General features: G+C 40.2%; 2 protein-coding genes across 4 annotated transcripts in view; both read right to left on the bottom strand.

Annotated features, from left to right (window-relative positions):
- LOC103373066 (circularly permutated Ras protein 1-like) overlaps positions 1–11,333 on the bottom strand; it is a 12,252-nt gene extending 919 nt beyond the window's left edge. Inside the window, exons 1-18 of one of the 2 annotated variants that reach the window (XM_008302867.1) lie at positions 10,877–11,333; positions 10,590–10,700; positions 9,540–9,788; positions 8,067–8,294; positions 7,840–7,974; positions 7,663–7,737; positions 7,480–7,553; positions 7,085–7,270; positions 6,944–6,985; positions 6,681–6,770; positions 6,369–6,520; positions 5,261–5,342; positions 4,780–4,910; positions 4,467–4,551; positions 4,259–4,365; positions 3,983–4,095; positions 1,641–1,758; positions 1,048–1,188 (exon numbers count right to left, since the gene is read on the bottom strand). In XM_008302867.1, the coding sequence (XP_008301089.1) occupies positions 1,048–1,188; positions 1,641–1,758; positions 3,983–4,095; positions 4,259–4,365; positions 4,467–4,551; positions 4,780–4,910; positions 5,261–5,342; positions 6,369–6,520; positions 6,681–6,770; positions 6,944–6,985; positions 7,085–7,270; positions 7,480–7,553; positions 7,663–7,737; positions 7,840–7,974; positions 8,067–8,294; positions 9,540–9,788; positions 10,590–10,680 (2,099 nt within the window). In that variant the 5' untranslated portion in view covers positions 10,681–10,700; positions 10,877–11,333. Of the gene's footprint in view, positions 1–1,047; positions 1,189–1,640; positions 1,759–3,982; positions 4,096–4,258; positions 4,366–4,466; positions 4,552–4,779; positions 4,911–5,260; positions 5,343–6,368; positions 6,521–6,680; positions 6,771–6,943; positions 6,986–7,084; positions 7,271–7,479; positions 7,554–7,662; positions 7,738–7,839; positions 7,975–8,066; positions 8,295–9,539; positions 9,789–10,589 lie in introns of both variants that reach the window. The other variant, XM_008302866.1, reaches the window with a different exon arrangement.
- Positions 11,334–12,266: 933 nt separating this feature from the next.
- Positions 12,267–18,297, bottom strand: part of LOC103373067 (protein kinase C and casein kinase substrate in neurons protein 2-like) — a 9,121-nt gene continuing 3,090 nt past the window's right edge. For both annotated transcript variants that reach the window (XM_008302868.1, XM_008302869.1), the window contains exons 5-10: positions 17,173–17,328; positions 16,584–16,759; positions 16,373–16,493; positions 14,972–15,039; positions 14,763–14,842; positions 12,267–12,893 (exon numbers count right to left, since the gene is read on the bottom strand). In XM_008302868.1, the coding sequence (XP_008301090.1) occupies positions 12,781–12,893; positions 14,763–14,842; positions 14,972–15,039; positions 16,373–16,493; positions 16,584–16,759; positions 17,173–17,328 (714 nt within the window). In that variant the 3' untranslated portion in view covers positions 12,267–12,780. The remainder of the gene's footprint in view (positions 12,894–14,762; positions 14,843–14,971; positions 15,040–16,372; positions 16,494–16,583; positions 16,760–17,172; positions 17,329–18,297) is intronic.

Here is an 18,297-nt window from a genome sequence, read left to right on the forward strand (position 1 = left end):
TTTTTTTAAAATAAAGAAGTGAGTGATTTTCAGTTTCCTGATGCCCTCATATTTGTCATCTAGATTACTATTTTTCTGAATAGTATTTGATGCCATATGCTTTTAAATTTCTCCTTATTTCACCATCATGTTTACAGAACGTTTACTTGTGTGTGTCATTTTCAGTGTTGGGGTCAAAAAAGTAATCCATTACTTTTTTCCATTTATACTCCATGCAGAAGGTAATGTGTTGCAGTACTTATTTCATTACTTTTGCTTCCGTAGCTGCCCATTCATAATATAATGTTAAACCTTATATGTGCCAACATATCAGCAAAAAATGTATATATATTTATTTTTAATAATTGTTTTTTTTTTTGCCAAAATACTTAAGTAATTTTAAATGTTGAATGTAAAACAAAGGATTGCATAAGTCGTAGCCCCCTTTGAAGGTTCTTTGGTGTGATGAGACCAAAATTGAGCTTTTTGGCCATCAGACTAGGAATTATGTTTAGCAGACACCAAACACTGCACATCAGCACACCATGTCCACTGTGACGCATGGTGGTGGCAGCATCGTGATGTAAGGGATTCTTCTTAGCAGCAGGCGCTGAAAGTCTTGTAAAGGTAGAAAGTAAAATGAAGCTTAATGAGATCCTGCAAGACAACCTGATGCAAAAATTGCAGTGTCCAGATGTCCAACGCTGTTTGACACCTATCTGCACAGAATTTTCCAAAGGGGGTGAATACTTGTTATAGGTACTATACCCAAGATCAAGATCCTTTGTGCTCTTTAATAAAATATTTTCACAGAGCTAGCAGCAAAGTTGGCAGAACCCGCCCAGATTAGAAAGAGTGGTGAGTTTTATAATTGCTTTACAGGCAAATGTAATGTGATTACAGTAATGCGTTATATCCAACACTGGTCCTTTCCCTTGTCTTTTGTCTGCGCTGAATGTGTAGAGTAAGCCTTCATTAAATCCTTTTGTCAGACTTCAGCATGAAGTGGCTCTCACTTTACATGTTGGCTAATGCCGCCGCCAGTCAGACGTCCCCGCTGTTACTCACATTGCTCTCTCAATAAGCTTCCTCTGCAGCTCTCCTTCCTCTCTGGCGTCGAGGAAGCGGCCTCTGACTGCCAGAGCGGCGCTGGCCTGTGACGAGTTGAGCTGAATGATGGCCAGAGACAGAGAGGACAGGACCGCCGAGCTGAGAAGGAGTTTCACACGGTGAACATTTACAGCATCAGCCTCGCCATTATATTACTTTGCAAACACACACAGGCGCGACCTTCATTCAGTGTGTGAAGCAGGCAGACCGGGCTGAGTGGTTAATTTATTGTGTAACTAAATGTTCGAATGGATGAGAAATTATTTACATGGGGCCATCATTTCTGCATGAAAGCTCCAGTCTTTCAGCAACAGGCAGTCTCCTTGGATTTTCAAAAGCACTTTGCCTAAAGGTTCGCTGAGATTGGCATAAAATAACACATCTAATCAATTGTTATCCTGAGGGTGAGAACGCCTCGTTGATTAAAGATGTCAGAAGATAATGACTTGTTTAGGCTTATGAGAAGGCCGTAGGCACGCAAATAGCTCGGTGCGCAACAAGAAAATTCAAAAATAAATGAAGCATTGTGATTATAGAAGCAACATCATCACCTGTCATCAGTAACATCTCGGTCTGTGGTTAACACTCTGAGCATCCTCTGTCCGTTCCTCCGCCTGTACCTGATCTGCAGCTGGATGGACACACGGCTGCCAGAAGCTGGAGCTGGCACTAAAAAAAGCACAAGATTAACACAACCTATGAGAAAGAGTTCAAGGTTTTTAAAGCAGCAGTCTGCTTGAGTGGTTCAGGAGCACAGAAAAATTACATGTTGCTGTTGTCACTGCCTGGGGTGGTTAATAGATTTAGTTGTACAGCTGAAATGTTGCAAAAATACTTTGGTGGGGGAGTGATTTAAACAGCGCTCTGGCCTGATCAAGGATCAGACTGGCTCCGATGAACCATCTCACACCCATCTGATGCTCACAATACACGCTGCTCCTCTCAGGCAAATGTTCGGTGATCCCAAGTTCAGGTTCAGCTACTACTGAATATATTTATTTCTATTAAATCCAGATGTGAAATACAACTTGGCAACACTGGTAGACTAACTGGAAGAATCTCTTTTACTTTACCAATGTGTTTTAGCACAGGGCTTTCATCAGGAAAGAGAAATTTATTGGTCTAGAACATCAGAAATAAAGCAATTCAAATTGATTTACACAAAACATAAAAAGTGTCAAGAATAAGTGTGAAAGGAACACAGAACAATCTCAATAGACATCTTGACACAATGTAAAAAGCTGAATGGAGAATAATAATAAAAAAAGATTAAAAGGAAAGTAAAAGTTACAATGCAGTGTTCAGTGAAAGGCAGATGGAAACAAAAGTCTTTAGCCTTGATTTCAAAGAACTGAGTATTGCAACAGACCTGAAGTTCTCTGGGAGTTTGTACTAGATATGTGCTGCATAGAAACGGAAAACTGCTTCTCTGTGTTTTGATTTGACCTTGGAGACCTTGGCTCTAAAAAATTCAGTGCTTTATAAACCAACAGCGGTATTTTAAAATCAAGATGGGAAGCCAGTGCTCAGACTTAGTGAGGACACAGGCTGCAGCGTTCTGAATCAGCTACAGCTTTCTGATTGATTTTTTTTAGAGACCTATGAAAACACTGTTACAGCAGTCGAGCTGGCTGAAATGCATGAGCAAATTTTTCTAAGTCTTGCTGAGATATAAGTAAGACATCAGAGTCCATGATCACACCAAGATTTCTGGCTTGGTTTGTCATTTTAAATACTGATTAAAACTGATTGCTGATTTTTAATTATTCTTTCTTGGCTCCAAAAACAGTTTGGGCTTCATTTAAGTGAAGAAAATTGTGGTACATCCAATTGATTTGTTTATTGTAACCTACAGAGTACCTGTTTGGGATTATTGTCCCATGATAACATTGTTAAATAAATTTGTGTGTTGTTTGGATTGTTACTGTAACATACTTGGTTGTTTACTGTAATCTGACCTAGTGGGAGATGTTGAACAAAGGAGGCCCCAGAATGGAGCCTTGGGGAACTCCACAAGTTATTTCTGTTCACTCATATCTGTACTACCCTCCAGACAGAAAGTAATCCTTGTCATTTAAGTGGGATTCAAACTAGTTCCATACTGAAAGTCCCACCCTGTTTTCCAGTTTTTCTAGCATTAAATTATATTCAGCTGTGTGAGATCCAGTAATACTAAGGCGAATTCTGTCAGGCAAGTTTATGTTTAAAAACACTGACTGCATCAAGGTTGAATCCTAATCAGTTATCTAATTAGATCTGGACACATGGGCAGCCAACACTAAAATACTGTACAGGTAATGGAAATTAGTTTTGCATTATGGTCAAGGAATCACTACCATAATTTACATTGATCGTCTTGGGACTGTGCATGTCTGTGCAAAATTTCTTCTTAATCCATCCATAAGTGTTAACATATGGCATTCTGGATGAAACTAGTGGACCATGCAACTGACCAACATCGCAATTTCTTAGGTGAACGGAAGCTACCGTATTTTTTTTAGCAACAGACTGGTGATATTTGTCTCTTTCTTGGCAGTTTCTGCTCTAGTCCTCTTGTTTTCTAAATCACAGATAGTAGTGTGAAATGTATTCAGTTTTATTGTATCGTAGCAGCGTCTGTACAGGGTCCATTTTATTTTTCTTGATTAGTTGTTGTTTTTAAAGGTAATGACTCACTTCACAATGTTGTTGTCTCTCTCTCGCAATGATCTAAGATTGGCACTTAAGGTTTGCTCGGTTGTCAACAACACAAATCGTCACATCTTGCAATGTTTGTCAGATCTGGCAGGACACGGTATTCCTGAGAAATGCAGCACAACTGCAACTGAGACTGGAAAGATAAATGAGCCAGTACTGCCACTTTACCAAACCCCCGTTTTTTTTTTTCCCTCACCTTCTGTGTCCTGTTCATTGGCACCAAACTGCAAGGTGAGCTCTGTCCCTGGGTTCACGTTCCCCACCTCTCTGGTCCCTTTGTGTCCTGCCTCCCTCTCTCCTCTCATTCGCCTACAGCAAAGGAGAACATGAGTCAGTGCTGTGGGCCTTATTATTAATGTCATTTTAAGTACTTTAAATCCTTTCATCTGCCAAGAATCTCTAGTGGCCAGTTTTTGTTGCAAATACTAGTATGGTGGTTATTGTGAATTGTGCTATACAGTGCAGGTCTTACAGTGATTTTGGCAGCAGTAATGCTATAGTACAGTGCGTAGCAATGGTCCTGTTTTCAATAATCTGTTCAAATTCTGGGTGCAGCCTGATGGGACTGGATATTACCACCTAGAGAAAAGGAGACAGGACACATTTTCAAAATGAGAAATGCAAGATTTGATGAGTAATTTACATGATCACATGCAACACAATGTCATGCTATCCCTTACTTTCCCACCAGTGCGATCAGCAAGTCTTCCCAGCTCATCCAGCCTGCAGTCTGTTCCCTCTATGGACAGCACAGACACTGTCACACTAATGAAAGAAGGAGTTTTTCAGAATGACCTTCATTACAGCAAAGTCCATCTGCACCTTTCACTGAACTCTTAATGGCACTACATTGCTTTCATCAGTGGAGCTTCAAATATGTAAATTGTTGTGTCTATAAGTTCATTCATTGTTTGTTTAGCTGGATAATATATAACAGTATTTTTTTTAAAAGTCATTCCTCTATTTAAGGCAGATTCGGACATATGTACTAACCCCTGATTAGCAGCGTACTCCCCGAGCTCCTGGTAGAAGATGGTGGATGAGAGGAGGGTGCGAGCGTCATTATCCTCCACTTCTAGATTCCCCAACTCAGTGTTGGCCTTCCCATCTGTACAGATAATCACCTTCAAGATCAGCAGGAAAAGCAAACCAGGATTGTATTGTTTAGAAAAAGCTCTTGTATGGGTATGCTTTCAATTTCTGTAACCATCATATTCAGTTCATGCTTGGAATGCAGGAAAATGATTTTGAAATACTCATATAACCCTGCGAACTTGGGCTGTCCTGGGAGACAAAAGGCTAAAGTGGTTTGATTCCAGCTTGGGACCTTTGTTGCATATTCTAACTCTCCCTCTCCCCTATTTAGTGCCTTTATCTGTACTCCCAAAGAAGGTCCATCGGTCAAACATTCTTGTTTAAAATAAGTATTTTAACAAGGCATGCTGGGTCCACACAAGTTTCATGCAAAGCTTACCTTTGAGCCCGGCTGTCTGGAGGCTGTTGCAATTGCAAGGAGAGCAGCTGGACCCAGAGCTGTGGTTCCACTTGCAGATAATCTTTCAACAAAAAGAGGAATGTAATTTTCTGAATATAATAAATTGACTTTGGCCATCAAGTTCATGTATGTTTTCTGGACTTGGAGAAGGCCTATGAATATACCTTGTAGTTGGGTGACCATTCTGTGAAACAACTGGTCCTTGTACAACCAAAGTGAGAGTTGTGATCATATTGTTGCCCTTTGTCTCACATCCTGCTTGCAATATTAATGGGCAGGATGTCAAGGTTCAGGGTGTCTGATTCAGGAATGTCAGAGTCACGTTTCTGCTTTTTGCCTGTGATATGGTTCTATTGATGAGACTGACGTGGTCTAGGGTCAGAAACTCTAATTATGAGGCAATGGTTCTCTACTGTAACCTGGTAGATTTCTCCCTCTGGGTTTAGGGTGAGTTGCTGTCCCGAGGAAAAGAGTTTGAGTATCCCATCATCTTGTTCATTAGTGACAGGAAAATGGAGCATGAGATAGACCGGTTGAGTGGTGCAACGTCACCAGTAATGTCGGCGTTGTACCAGACCATCACAGTGACGAGGGAGCTGAGCTGATAGGCAAAGCTCTCAATTTACTGTTGTTGTTCCACTCCTCACCTATGGTCATGAGGTCTGGGTAGTGACTGAAAGAATTACATCGCAGACACAAGAGGCTAAAATAAGTGTTGTCGGGAGGGTGGCTGGACACGGCTTTGGGGATAGGTCGAGGAGTTCGGAGTAGGGTTGCTGCTCCTTTGCACCCAAAGAAGCCAGTTTAGGTGGAATCAGATACCACCTAAGATAACTTCCTGGTGCCTTACTTTGGAGGCTCTTGGGGTACATCCAACTGACGCAAGGGTAGACTCAGCACTCTGGGATCCCAGAAGAAGAACTGGAAAACATCGCTGAGGAGAGGAACGTCCGGAATTACCTGCTTAGCCTGCTGCTACCACAACCCGACCCCGGATAAGTGGAATAAAAAGGATGGATGCGATGGAAAGCATCCAATAAAAGACAAAAATGAAAGAAGTGTGCATTCATGGCTATTTTCTTCTTACCCCATAACTTGTCTGTGTAAGCAGTTCTTGGTCTGTGAAATTGGAGGTGGAATGGGAAAACTGGCTGCAGCCTCTTTCAGGTAGTTGCTGTCCATCAACTCAGCGCCGCTCAGACAACGTGAGCTGACATTCTCATTTCCATGCATTATCACCTGGAGATGCAAACATCCAGACATGACGAAAAGCAACAGTAACAACTTAATAGAAGAAAATATGAAAGCGAGGAGAGTCAGAGGGAAAAATTTGCATCCAAATCTACTGAACAAAACAGGAGAGCTTTTTCAAATCAAGCTTCTACAGTCTTATATGTACCTGATAGTTGAAGGTGATAATCCCCACTCGTGTGTCACATTGTTGCACACTTAGTTTGTGGACACTCTGTAACACAGCTTCCTGGACAAACTGGTAAGAACACAATGATTTTTATCACCAGTGGCTGCTTGATGTTAACTCTGTACAGCTACTATTGTTGTAATGCTGCAAACAAAGTTGTATTTGATAAACTCCAACTAGAGTGCAGTATGTTAAGATTCATTTTCATCCCCCTAAACTTGAAAACTAGAGGAAATATTCACCTGGAGACGGGATTTGTGAACAATATGCTCTCCCTCTGTCACCTTGAAACAGAAGCGACACCACAGGTTGTATTTATGAACGCCAGCTGCCACAAACAGCATCATGATGCCAAGAATAATGTGTCACTTATGTTGTTGTACCTGGGAGGTGATGCTCATGGAGCCTGAGATGTCAATGCAGAAGAGCAGCAGAGCGTCAGCTGCACACATGGGTTTTTCATCAGGGTTGAGGAAAAAGAGACCTTCCTGGTAACCATTTAGGGAACTCTGTGATAGCCTGGGAGAGCCGCTCAAATTCGGTTCTTGACAGAAGTAACACACATTAACCTGCAGTACGACAAAAGGAGAGAGTCCAGCCTGCAGTAAGAACCAGTCAAACCAATACACTCATCTAATATTGCTTATGCTTGACTGCCTCGAGACATTTGTCGTGTTATGTATTTCCCATTAGTGATAACAAGGAGATTTATAGGTGTCATTTACATTTGAGATTAATGATTACGAACTTATCAGTTGCGGGACAAAAGTCAAATTACCACATTATCATAGCAGGTGTCCAGCACTGAGCCACACTGGGAGCAGGACGTGGGTTCCCCTTGTATGGGTTGCACTGGAAAAACACAAGCTTTATCAACACTGTGCGCTAATAAGATGGAAAATCAAACTAGACGGCTGGTAATGAAAGTATGAAGTTATAATGATGATAAAAGTTTACTGACCTCTTTCGTCTGAAATGATTTTTTCTAAGCTGAGGAGGAGCACGTTAGGATTTCCAGGCAGAGGCCCTTTATCTTCTGAACATGAGTTGGGAATGATATGAGGATTCAAAATCAGCATTTTTAAAAATTATATCAGTATTTTGATAGTTTGACAGAGACTGGTGGAATTGTCTTTACCAGCAGGTGATGTGGCAAGTGGTTGAGTTGAAGAAGACTTCTGAGAGGAGGACGGAGAAGATGGTGATGAGGGTAAAAGCAACAGGTACTCTGGCAGCGACCTCATAAATGAAGGTCTTGGAGGTAGAGCTGGAGCTGAGGTTGAAGATGGAAGCAGAAGACATTGAAGCGGTATTTAACAAACTGCAAATCAAACCTGAAAAAAAGCAAACAACGCTGTCTGTTACCTGATGCTGGCAAAGGGCCAATATCAGCTGGCAGCTTCACCTCACCCTGGGTGCCTTCTGGTGTGTTGTAGGAGTAGTTTGGGTCGTGGAGTTTGGCATTTAAATCCAGCTCATCTTTTGGTAGGTCGTAGGTAAACGTCTGACTGTTGGTGTTGTGGGAGGTGAGTGGCTGGTTGTGAGAATGGAACTGGCTATTTCCTGAAGGTCTCATATGTGGGGGAAGAAGAGCTGGGTAAAGATGGAGTGGAGAGTGTTAAAGAAGTAATTCACCGCAAAATTAAATCTAATCATACCGGTGTGTATCAAAGCTTAGAAACAGAATGATGAGAAAACACACTTTCTTTGATTCTCTAGATTGGTCTTCGTGCCTTATTGACATTATGAAGTCAATCAGATATCAACATAAAGTGGCTGAATCACGTTTTATACAGGTTCCTTTTCAATGCCACTGACATTACTGACTTCTTGTGATTACAGATTTCCGATTTGTAAAAACCAAGTACTGGTATCAAAATCAGAAGAAGTTAAAATGGTGCTTTCCCAACGTCTTCCTGCATATAGCTTCACTCCTGGTGCTAAATCTGAACTGGTTGTAGTTGTCGGATTATATTTCTGTCTGTCTCCATCAGCTTTGTGACTGACTATTGACTGGTTCATGGTGTATCTTGCCTTTCGCCCAATATCAGTTTGGATAGGCTCCTAAAACTCCACAACCCTCTGGATACACCGGTATAGATGCTGAATGTTCAAGATATGTGATTTCTTCTTCCAAACCAAATACAATGCACCACTTATGATGTCTCAAACATGTATAGACATGACCAACACCATTTGCAGTATGATTTGATACTGTAAAACTATTTGTATTTTTTTGTATTTTTGGCTGAACTGATCCTTGAACACCCTCTGTAAAGTCAACAAATTTCCCAAAGTGGGCTTGAGTCAAAGAACATGTCTAAAGGTTCAGTTATTTACCCCATAATCTTCTTCAAAACACTGTTTTTGTAGGTTTTTTAAGGTTGTAGAAACGGCCATCTTTTGAAGAATAGGGAAAGCACAAGATTGAGAGGATCCTTTGATGATGAATTTGGCTTTGCAGATACAGAAGGAAATGTGAAGGTCACTGCTTTAAGATAAATCTGGGTTCAGAAACTGATAGAGCAGTGATTACTCCCTTCTTATTACCACTGCTGCCCTTGCTCCTTGGGCAAGGCCATAACCCCAGACATCTCCCGTGGAGCTGCTCAGTGGATGTTACTGGCCTGTGGATGTACCGGGCAGCTTCCAGGTGTGAAGGTTTTTAACTGTGTGAGCTGCTTCTAAGAAAAACCTCTCATTAAATAAAGGCTTTTTAAAGTGTCTGCATTAAACTCAGTGGCTTTATCTGTTCAAGCAACTTCAGTACAGTATGACGTGTTTGAAACCACACAATAGCACAGTTGTTGATTTGCTGCAGTGCTACATTCACTGTACCTGTTTTTCGAGAAGGTGATGTTTTCTGAGGAACCGCACTGACGAAAGAAGCTGCCTCCAGTTTATTGTGAAATGCTGCGTTTTCGTAGACGGGATTGGGCTTCCCCACCTTCTTCACGTCCCTGCTCTTTTCCAACTGTTCAATGATCTTAGGAGAAGACTGGATGACTTTCGGTGATTTTGCAGAACTCGTGGGGGGAGGTGGAGGAGGATTGCTTGGACGGATGCGGTTAACAGGAGGAAGGAGAGCTGAAAGGCATGAAAAATAAACATGAATATACATAGGCTGTTAATTTCAGAACGATTTGCAGCGAGAGAAATGTGAGCACAGACAAAACAACTGGTGCAGCGATGACCTTCGTGCTGCGAAGAAAATGTGACTCAGGTGGCAGATGGCTTTTACTGAGTAAAGCAAAGTATCTGAAAGGAATGCCTCCTCTAAGACAGACAGGAGAGGTTGTGTATGTCACTGATTACATAATGCATAATGGTACTTAACCAACCAGTCACCCAGAATGAAAGGAAAAATCCACCTACAGACACTTTTACATAGTTATATATCATCAATCTTTGATATTCAAGTCGCTATTTTGTGATTACATTGTGGAATATACTTCTGTAATCTTTCCCTTCGCTTCAACTGCATTTAATGACTTCCTACATTTCCCAGAATTTCTTTTGACATCCCTCAGAGAATGCAGAATGCCAGGAGGTGACAGACGCAGCAGAAAGTAACAGCTTTATGCCTCTTTGAAGGATTTCTTCAAACTGGTGAGTCATCAAAGGAGCTATTTGAATCTGTGACTGACTCTAAAATCTGATGTTTCCTGTTCTTGTTATGGATAGCTAAAATACTTTCTTTTGTCAGACTCTACTTGAAGCTGCAAAGTATCTGTCTGTCTGGTTAGTAAACTGTGGAATTGAGAAAAATACGACTCAACAGCCAAGTGGACGCAGCAATGTGACATGTGTCCTTTTAATACGAATATAAGTGTTATTACTTCGCAGTTTTGTAATGTAGTTCGTGGGAGTGTTTGAATGAAATCACACCTGAGCGTTTAATGATATTGGCATTGGATCGTTGGCTGTCCTTCTGACTCGACGGTGGTGGCACATAAACAAACCCACAAGCAAATTCCATTGTGATTCTGCTTGTCAGTCCTAGAAAAGACATGATTTAACAGACTGAGGCAACCAAGAATATTTTAAAGAGGATACTTTAGCTTAACAAAGCAATCACAGTACATTAACAAGCACTCCAATAAAAGAAATGTAACAAGAAAACACAGCTAACTTGAAGAATTCCTCTAAAATAGGAAAATCTAAAATGTACTTACACGTGCAGTGTCCTCTGAATGCTCACCGTACAGTATGAAACAACCATAAACATGAACTCTCGCAGGTCTCAGGAAGGTTTTAGCTGCTGTTGAAAGTCCTGCCATTCATTAGTTACGTCTCAGGCATCTCATCCAACAGGTTTTGTTACTCAGACGTCTTCTTTCTTACAAACTGTGCGTGGTTTGTACACAAAGCTGCGAGGTTGGCCGGTTAGTCAGATATTTTATCGCGGATTGCTTAACTCTAGTTAAACATTTCATGAATGTAAACAAAATGGGTGGATGAAGTAGAGCTGAGCTGAGAAGCAAGGCAGTAAAATGTCAAAGGTCAAGATGATTGATAGTGATAAAATGCCTTTCAAAATAAAGATCCCACACAAACTGCCCTATGAAATAGCTCCACATCTTGCAACTGAAATATATGCACAGTCTCTATAAAAATGATTCACCCTCCTTTGAAGCTTTTTAGAAATAATAATTCATGGTCAACATAATTGATGAAACATTTCATAACAAAAAAATCTGTCATTTCAAAGTAAAAATAGATTTCACAACAGACTTTAGCTTAATGCTCCAGGTCACTGTCTTGTTGGAAAACAAACCTTCTCTGATGTCACAGTTCTCTTCCAGACTGCTTTAAGTTGTCCTACGGGAGTTTCCTAACCTTTGCTGCATTCCTTTCATCCTTTATCTTTACAAGCCCTCCAGGGCCTACTGCTGCTGAGAAGCATCCCCACATCATGATGCTGCCGCCACCATGCTTCACAGTGGGTATGATGTGTTTATGCACTCAGATGACCTGTAGCTCACTGATTGTGTGACTTCTAATACCAATTGGCTGCGTCTGTGTTGACGTATTTGAGTCACGTTGAATGGTGTGAATATTTCAGGGGTTTTTTGTTTGTTTGTTTGTGTTTTTGTTTTGTTTTTTACGATATGAAACATCCCCTGTGGGCAAAGAAAAGTGCTTGGACCAGAATTTTCATTTGCATCTGAAATATTTTAACAAAAAAGTTTAATTGTCTGGTTAGTAATGTTCAAAAACTACATCCTACAATTCAAAATCTGATTATGCAAATATATACAGCTTGGTGGTCATTATGGTCTAATAATTATTTCCCAAGCTGTATGTGCACAAGAGTTGTCAGCTTTCCCCATCGCTCTTGTCCCAGTTGTAAACGGGATCACAACTGACTTGAAAACAAGTGGCTACATCACAACATCCCTCTCATGTGTGCGTGTCTCAGTCACACAAACAATGTGAAAACAGAATCAATATCTGCACGTACGTCTTCCTGTACAGTGAAAGTTCAACGTTTGAATGAAGGAACAAGAAGCAAAAGGCATCTCTAAGCAGAGGGGGACTTAAAAAAATTATATGAACAAGATGGATTAGTCCCAAAACACTTATACTTTTATTTTGAAAATCCATTCCCTCAATCAAAGTTACTGCTGTGTGCTCCAACCTAATACTTATTAAGTAAACATTAACCTTGATTGCACACACTTATGTAAACCTGTGCCTTTTAAACCTCATCCGCTTTATCTTCATTACAGTGACTAAATGACTTGAACAGAAAATAAATATCTTCTTTTGTTCTCTTTAGCTTCATCCTAACATGCACACCTGCATGCAAGCACACTCACACATATACACATTCAGCACAAACAATACATTCTAGTCTTTGATAAGTTAATTCTTATTGCAGACAAACCAAGTAGGTTAGGATATTAAGGCCTTTTACGTTTCAAAAATGGCTGGGAACAGATTACATCTGACATGAACTCGGAATCAGTGTGACGACATCTCAGACGTTAAACGATAATAACTGTTATTTTCAGAAGAACTTAAAAAGCAACACTTAGTGAGGAACAAGTTCAGGACGTGACATGTTGGACACTCGTCACTCGGCCACTTCAACATAGTTGGCCGGGTAGAAGCCTTCCTTCCCTCCGCTCAGGACGCCTCGACACCAGCCTTGGTCGTCCTCCTCCTCGACCTTCAGGAACACTTCACCTGGCAGCAGAAAGAATAACACTCAGCCGAGCCATGGCCACACAAAACCACACCACAGACACAGTTCAAACTGACGCAATTTAACATTTTCACATTACAAACAACCCTGTTTCAACAAGACGTTTTGTGTATCATAATGCGCAGAATTCCAAAGCAAGCTGGAGGAGGGATTTTTATTTTTGGAGTCCGTCTAATGGACACCTTGTTTAATATTTAATATAAAGTAACTACTGAGTACGGTGCAGCTCTCTGCAGGTCCCAATATGGCACAAAAGTGCATCAAAATACACTTTCTGCTATGACCTGGCTCCAAACAAACCATCCATATATTTGCAATCTTCAACTTCTCCCACTTTTGTAGTTAGAATCCAAATAGTCAGTAGTTTGGAGGATGTTTTGAAAAGTGTTTTGCCTTCAGGTGATGTATTGGCCTTAATTGACAGTGATGGTTGCTGTTTGCTAAGTTCACCCTAAGCTTCATCTAGTTGCCTAGATATGGGGTTTCTGGCTCCAAAAACATTGGCTGGAAGCCACGCAGTAAATCCAGGCCTCGAAAATTCCTTCCAGAATCCTTGCAGATGTTACAGTGCGTCTCATTTCTCTACAGTTAAGATTTAAGCGCTTCAGAGTATCGAACCAAATGAAAGAAATGGAAATAAATGCACACGGCAAAATATACAACCTGCTCTCATTCTCAGGTGTCAGATACTGATATTTTGTTAAAGCTGCTGGTCTCACAGAGATGCACCCAAGATGCTCTCTGTACCGCTCGCATCAGTATTCAATCATGATTAACGTATAGAAGTTTTACCAGTTTAAAACAGACTCATAAGGACGTTGGATAGACGGGGGAACATAAGTGACAGGATTTTCATCCAAGAGAGGTCATGTGCCGGACCATTATGTTTTTTCAGTTAGTTTTCAGTTATTTTGCAACTTAAGTCTCGTTTTCACTCATGGTTTGGTTACGTTAAGGGTTAAGTTTAGGAAAAATGGTTTTGGGTGAAATGCATCATTTCAACACGTGTTAGAAGGTAAAGTTGTTGCTACTTGAAGAGGAACAACAGTGAAGACACCAGAAAAGAACATTTGCTATGCACTCATGCTGTCTTTTTCTTAAATTCAAGGATTTTTTCAGGTCTTTTGGACCATCTTGTGCATAAAAAATAATTTTACAGAATGTTCAGTTCATTTCAATGTGATGCTAAAGGGTCACTGTGTGACAAGATGGTCAGTGAGACGAGACAAACATCTCCTCAAGTAATTTTTCAGGTCTTTGCAGAAACTGAGTGATGTTAGAGGTATAATTTATCCACATTAAAATGTTCAAAAATAACTTGAACAATGGTCTATTTTATTGAGATTTTTATTATTCCAATTATTTCCAATAATGTTCAAACCCACAGAAATACATAGTTTTATCCAATGTAAGGATGCATTTTAGAAATTCTGTTTCATGTGTAGCAATTAAATCTGACTTTTAAAAAAAGATGATTCTACAACATTGATTTTTTTTTTCTCCAAAATATTAGGATATGCAAAATAACGAGCTTTTTCGTGAACACACTGACACACTCTGACTTTTGGCCAATCTGTCAGATATGAAAGAAATTCCACACGAGTCCGTTTGGTCCTTCAGGCAACTTCCAATGTTGGAAACAAGTTGTTAAGAAAATGCTTCAGCATCACAACACACGTCATGTAAAATTGTTAAACTGCACACAACAGACTTGTGTTTATCAGCCTTCTATTTTCCCACTCAGTTCTTTTGTTGATACGATAGTTGTAAATATGTTGGGAAAAAAAAAAAAAAAGTTGCTGGAACACTGAGAATAAAATGACGTCATCATGTCACACTTTATGTGTCACCTGCTTTAAAGGACAGCTCGTCACCCTCCTCTCCCACGTAGTCGTACAGAGCTCGCACCTTCACACCTCCAATCATCACACTAACAGGAGAAGACACGTCAAATGCCATAAATATGACTTAGGCTCCACTGTTCAGCTCCCGTGTATTGTTGCGTATTTATTCATTCATGTGATATTCTGTTGTGAACACACCACTCAGAATAACTTACGGTCGGCTCTCCTTTCCCTTCTTGTCTCTTTTCTTTCTCTTTAGTTTCTTTATTGGTGGGACCCATTCCTGAAGGAAAAACATCCTCTCATCAACACGAGAAAATAACACACCAGGTAGAAAAGGGGTAAAAACAATGAAAACACAACTAAATTAATTAATTACATTTTTTTTTTCTAAATATCCACTTAATGAAAGTCTTGACTCTACATGTGAACTTGGTAAAGACTTCTTGTATTTTGAAAGTTTTCTGAAATTGTATGTGTAAGTATGTAAATGATCAAATGTCCACTAATGTACATGCATTTCCAGAGCAGCAATCTAAGCACTGGATAAAGGTACAAAATGTTTGTTTCATGTTCGTGACATACTAGAGTCAAAGTTTTTTTTTTCTTTTATAGAGGATTTAATTTTGGATATTTCTTTAATTACTCTGTAAATCAGAAAATCCTGTTAACAGCCACACACAAAAACAACAAATCAAACAACCATATTCATAGGAATTAAATGCTCAGTAAATCAAGTTATATATGACCTACGAACAAATCCCTCTGTGAAAACCTTTAGGCGACAGACAGGAATAAGACTGTGAGGTTTGATTCAAAAGCTGTCTATTCTGAAAAGAAACAACTTCATTTAACTTTTCTGACAGATACAAAGCAAATTTCCACCATCCGCCATTTCTTCTCGAACTACAACAAACAACAGTCTCTGAGGAGTTTTAACTCTAACAATGCATCCTAAGTCTGCTTATTTGCCGGTTTTGTTTCTTACAAACTTAATTTAATGAGTTGAGTGAACTCAAAGCTCTTCATTCATTCAACTCATCATTTTAAGTCAAAATTCAAAAGTTATTTAAACTCGTGTTTTTAAGTTCTAAAGTAGTCTGAAAATAAATGTTATACATAAAAAGTTCAATTAACCAGAAATGATGAAAACTCACATATTTACATCAGTAAATTAAGAAAGATGAGTTGATTTGACTAAATTACTTTGTGATATTTTGTTGTAAAATTCTATGCATGTTTATGGGAAACCACAATTTACAGGTAAAAAATCTAACAAACACTACAAAACTTCCCCAGTTGATTATTTATATTAAGACAGTTATTTGGAAATGTAATGTTTAAATATGCAAATGAGGTATTATTTAATTAAATATACATCAATTTCCATAGAAGTCCAACAGACATTTATGTAATAGGTTTTTAATGTAATAAAATAAACAGCTAAAACATGTATTTTGTGATTTTTTCTTTTTTTCTAGAAGCTAAATACCCCCAAAAAACCATCAAAATGGACCAATGCATGTCATGTTTTTGCCTGTAGTGTCTTGTTATACTTTTGTCAACATAGTTTTAGATTATTTTTTCATGTACTACAGTAAAACCTTTGTGCATACCTGAATCTTTGGCCAGTCGGTGGGCATGCCTGGACCTTGATTGTTCTTCCACCATTTGAGATCCTCTTGCTCATTGATGGACATCAGAGTGTTGTGGAGTTCACTGTAAACTGCCTTCACACTGACACAGGAACACAAAGCAGTTGATACACAACACTAACCCAGTCATTTATATGCATAAATACGAACACAAACCGAGGCGGCTGCTCACCTCTCGTTGTTAGTGATGTCCAGATGTCTGTGGATGGAGAGGAAGGCTTGCTTCAGGAAGCTGATCCTCTTCCTCTCCTCCTCCTGCGACTGTTCAAAAATGGCCTCCATCTCCTCCATGTAGCGAGGCGTGTAGGCCGACACATCCTCCAGCACCTTCTCGTATCGCTCTCTGGCCTGCAGGCAGCTCGGGACAAACCATTTTATGATGAGAAGCTGTGTACCCGCCCCAGGAAGAAGCTCTGCTGTGTTTCTTTAAAGGAGGATTTGATATGTATAAATCATCTGGTGCTCTCTGCCGTTCCCATGCTGGGCTCCATAAACACTGAGCGCAGCAACAATAACACATGTCCATACAAGGGACCTGCTTGGAACAGAAACTTAAGGCCGATGCTGGTGTTTAGAGTCGATAGTTTCTCAAGTGAATAAATATCAGCACATGCATCGGGCCGACAAAGCTTTCTTGGTATGCGACATATTTAACTGTCACATGTGGTGAATCAGGAGGGAGGAAGTTATGCTGTGAATGCGTCCCTTATCCAACAGACTTGGAGCGAAGCGCTGCAGTGTGTTTTAACATCTCTCCTCACCTTTTCCTTCTCCTCGGCAGCGTACTCTCTGGCCTCTGTGATCTTCTGCTTTTTCTCTGGACTCATCTCAGAGTTTTCGTTTGCTTGCTTCTCTTTGTCGAGGGCCGCTTGCTCCTTCTGACAGGACTTGTGGTACGAAACTTGAACCTTGTCCAGCTGTTGAAAGCACATGCATGTGTTCATATTATTAGCAAAATACGTTCACCGTTTTGGGAAATGTGCTTGTTTGCTGAGAGTTAAATAAAAGTTAAAAACAGAGGGAAACAGCTTGCCTTATTCTTTCAAAAAAATAAAAACAATCAGCTGACTAGAACCTCTTCAGCTCACTGAATATCACAGTACATCATGTTCACACACACAAGAAAAATTCAGGTACAACCAATATTATGTTTCCTGGAGTCTTAATTGTCCAAGAAACAGTCTGGCACATAACGTCCCATAACACAGCAACAGGTCTCACTTGACATATGGCTGCTTTTTATCTTACACGGTTACCATATTTCCTTTCTTTTTGCAGCCAATAATGCAGGAGGTGGGTATAAAAAGAAGACTGTGTGTACACCAGCTATTATAACCAATATAACCAGCTTCATACAAGAATAGGTACAAAATTATACAACAAAACACATGACTATGTTAGGAAAAAAAAAAAAGGGGATTGAGACTTGACCAAAAACAGTAATGCTCTCATCCCCCCGTTACATCACTCATGCTTCACTCGACTGCATTTTGATTGGGTTTGTTTCCGCTTTTCCTTTTCTTTTTTTTCCTCAAAGGCAAAACATTGGTCAATTTAAATTGCTTTAATTGATTTCTAACATGGGCTGCAAGGTGGCTCGGTGGTTAGCACCGTTGCCTCGCAGCAAGAAGGTCGCAGGTTTGCGTCCTGGTGAGGACATCTGGGATCTTTCTGTGTGGAGTTTGTATGTTCTCCCCGTGCAGCGTGGGTTCTCTCCGGGTTCTCCGGCTTCCTACCACAGTCCAAAGACATGTTGGTGATTCTAAATTGTCCGTAGGTGTGAATGTGAGTGTGCTTGATTGTCTGTCTCTAAGTGTAGCCCTGTGATAGACTGGTGACCTGTCCAGGTGTCCCCTGCCTTCACCCTGAGTCAGCTGGGATAGACT

This window comes from Stegastes partitus, unplaced genomic scaffold, assembly GCF_000690725.1.
Source record: "Stegastes partitus isolate 25-593 unplaced genomic scaffold, Stegastes_partitus-1.0.2 Scaffold1901, whole genome shotgun sequence".
Taxonomy (NCBI): domain Eukaryota; kingdom Metazoa; phylum Chordata; class Actinopteri; family Pomacentridae; genus Stegastes; species Stegastes partitus.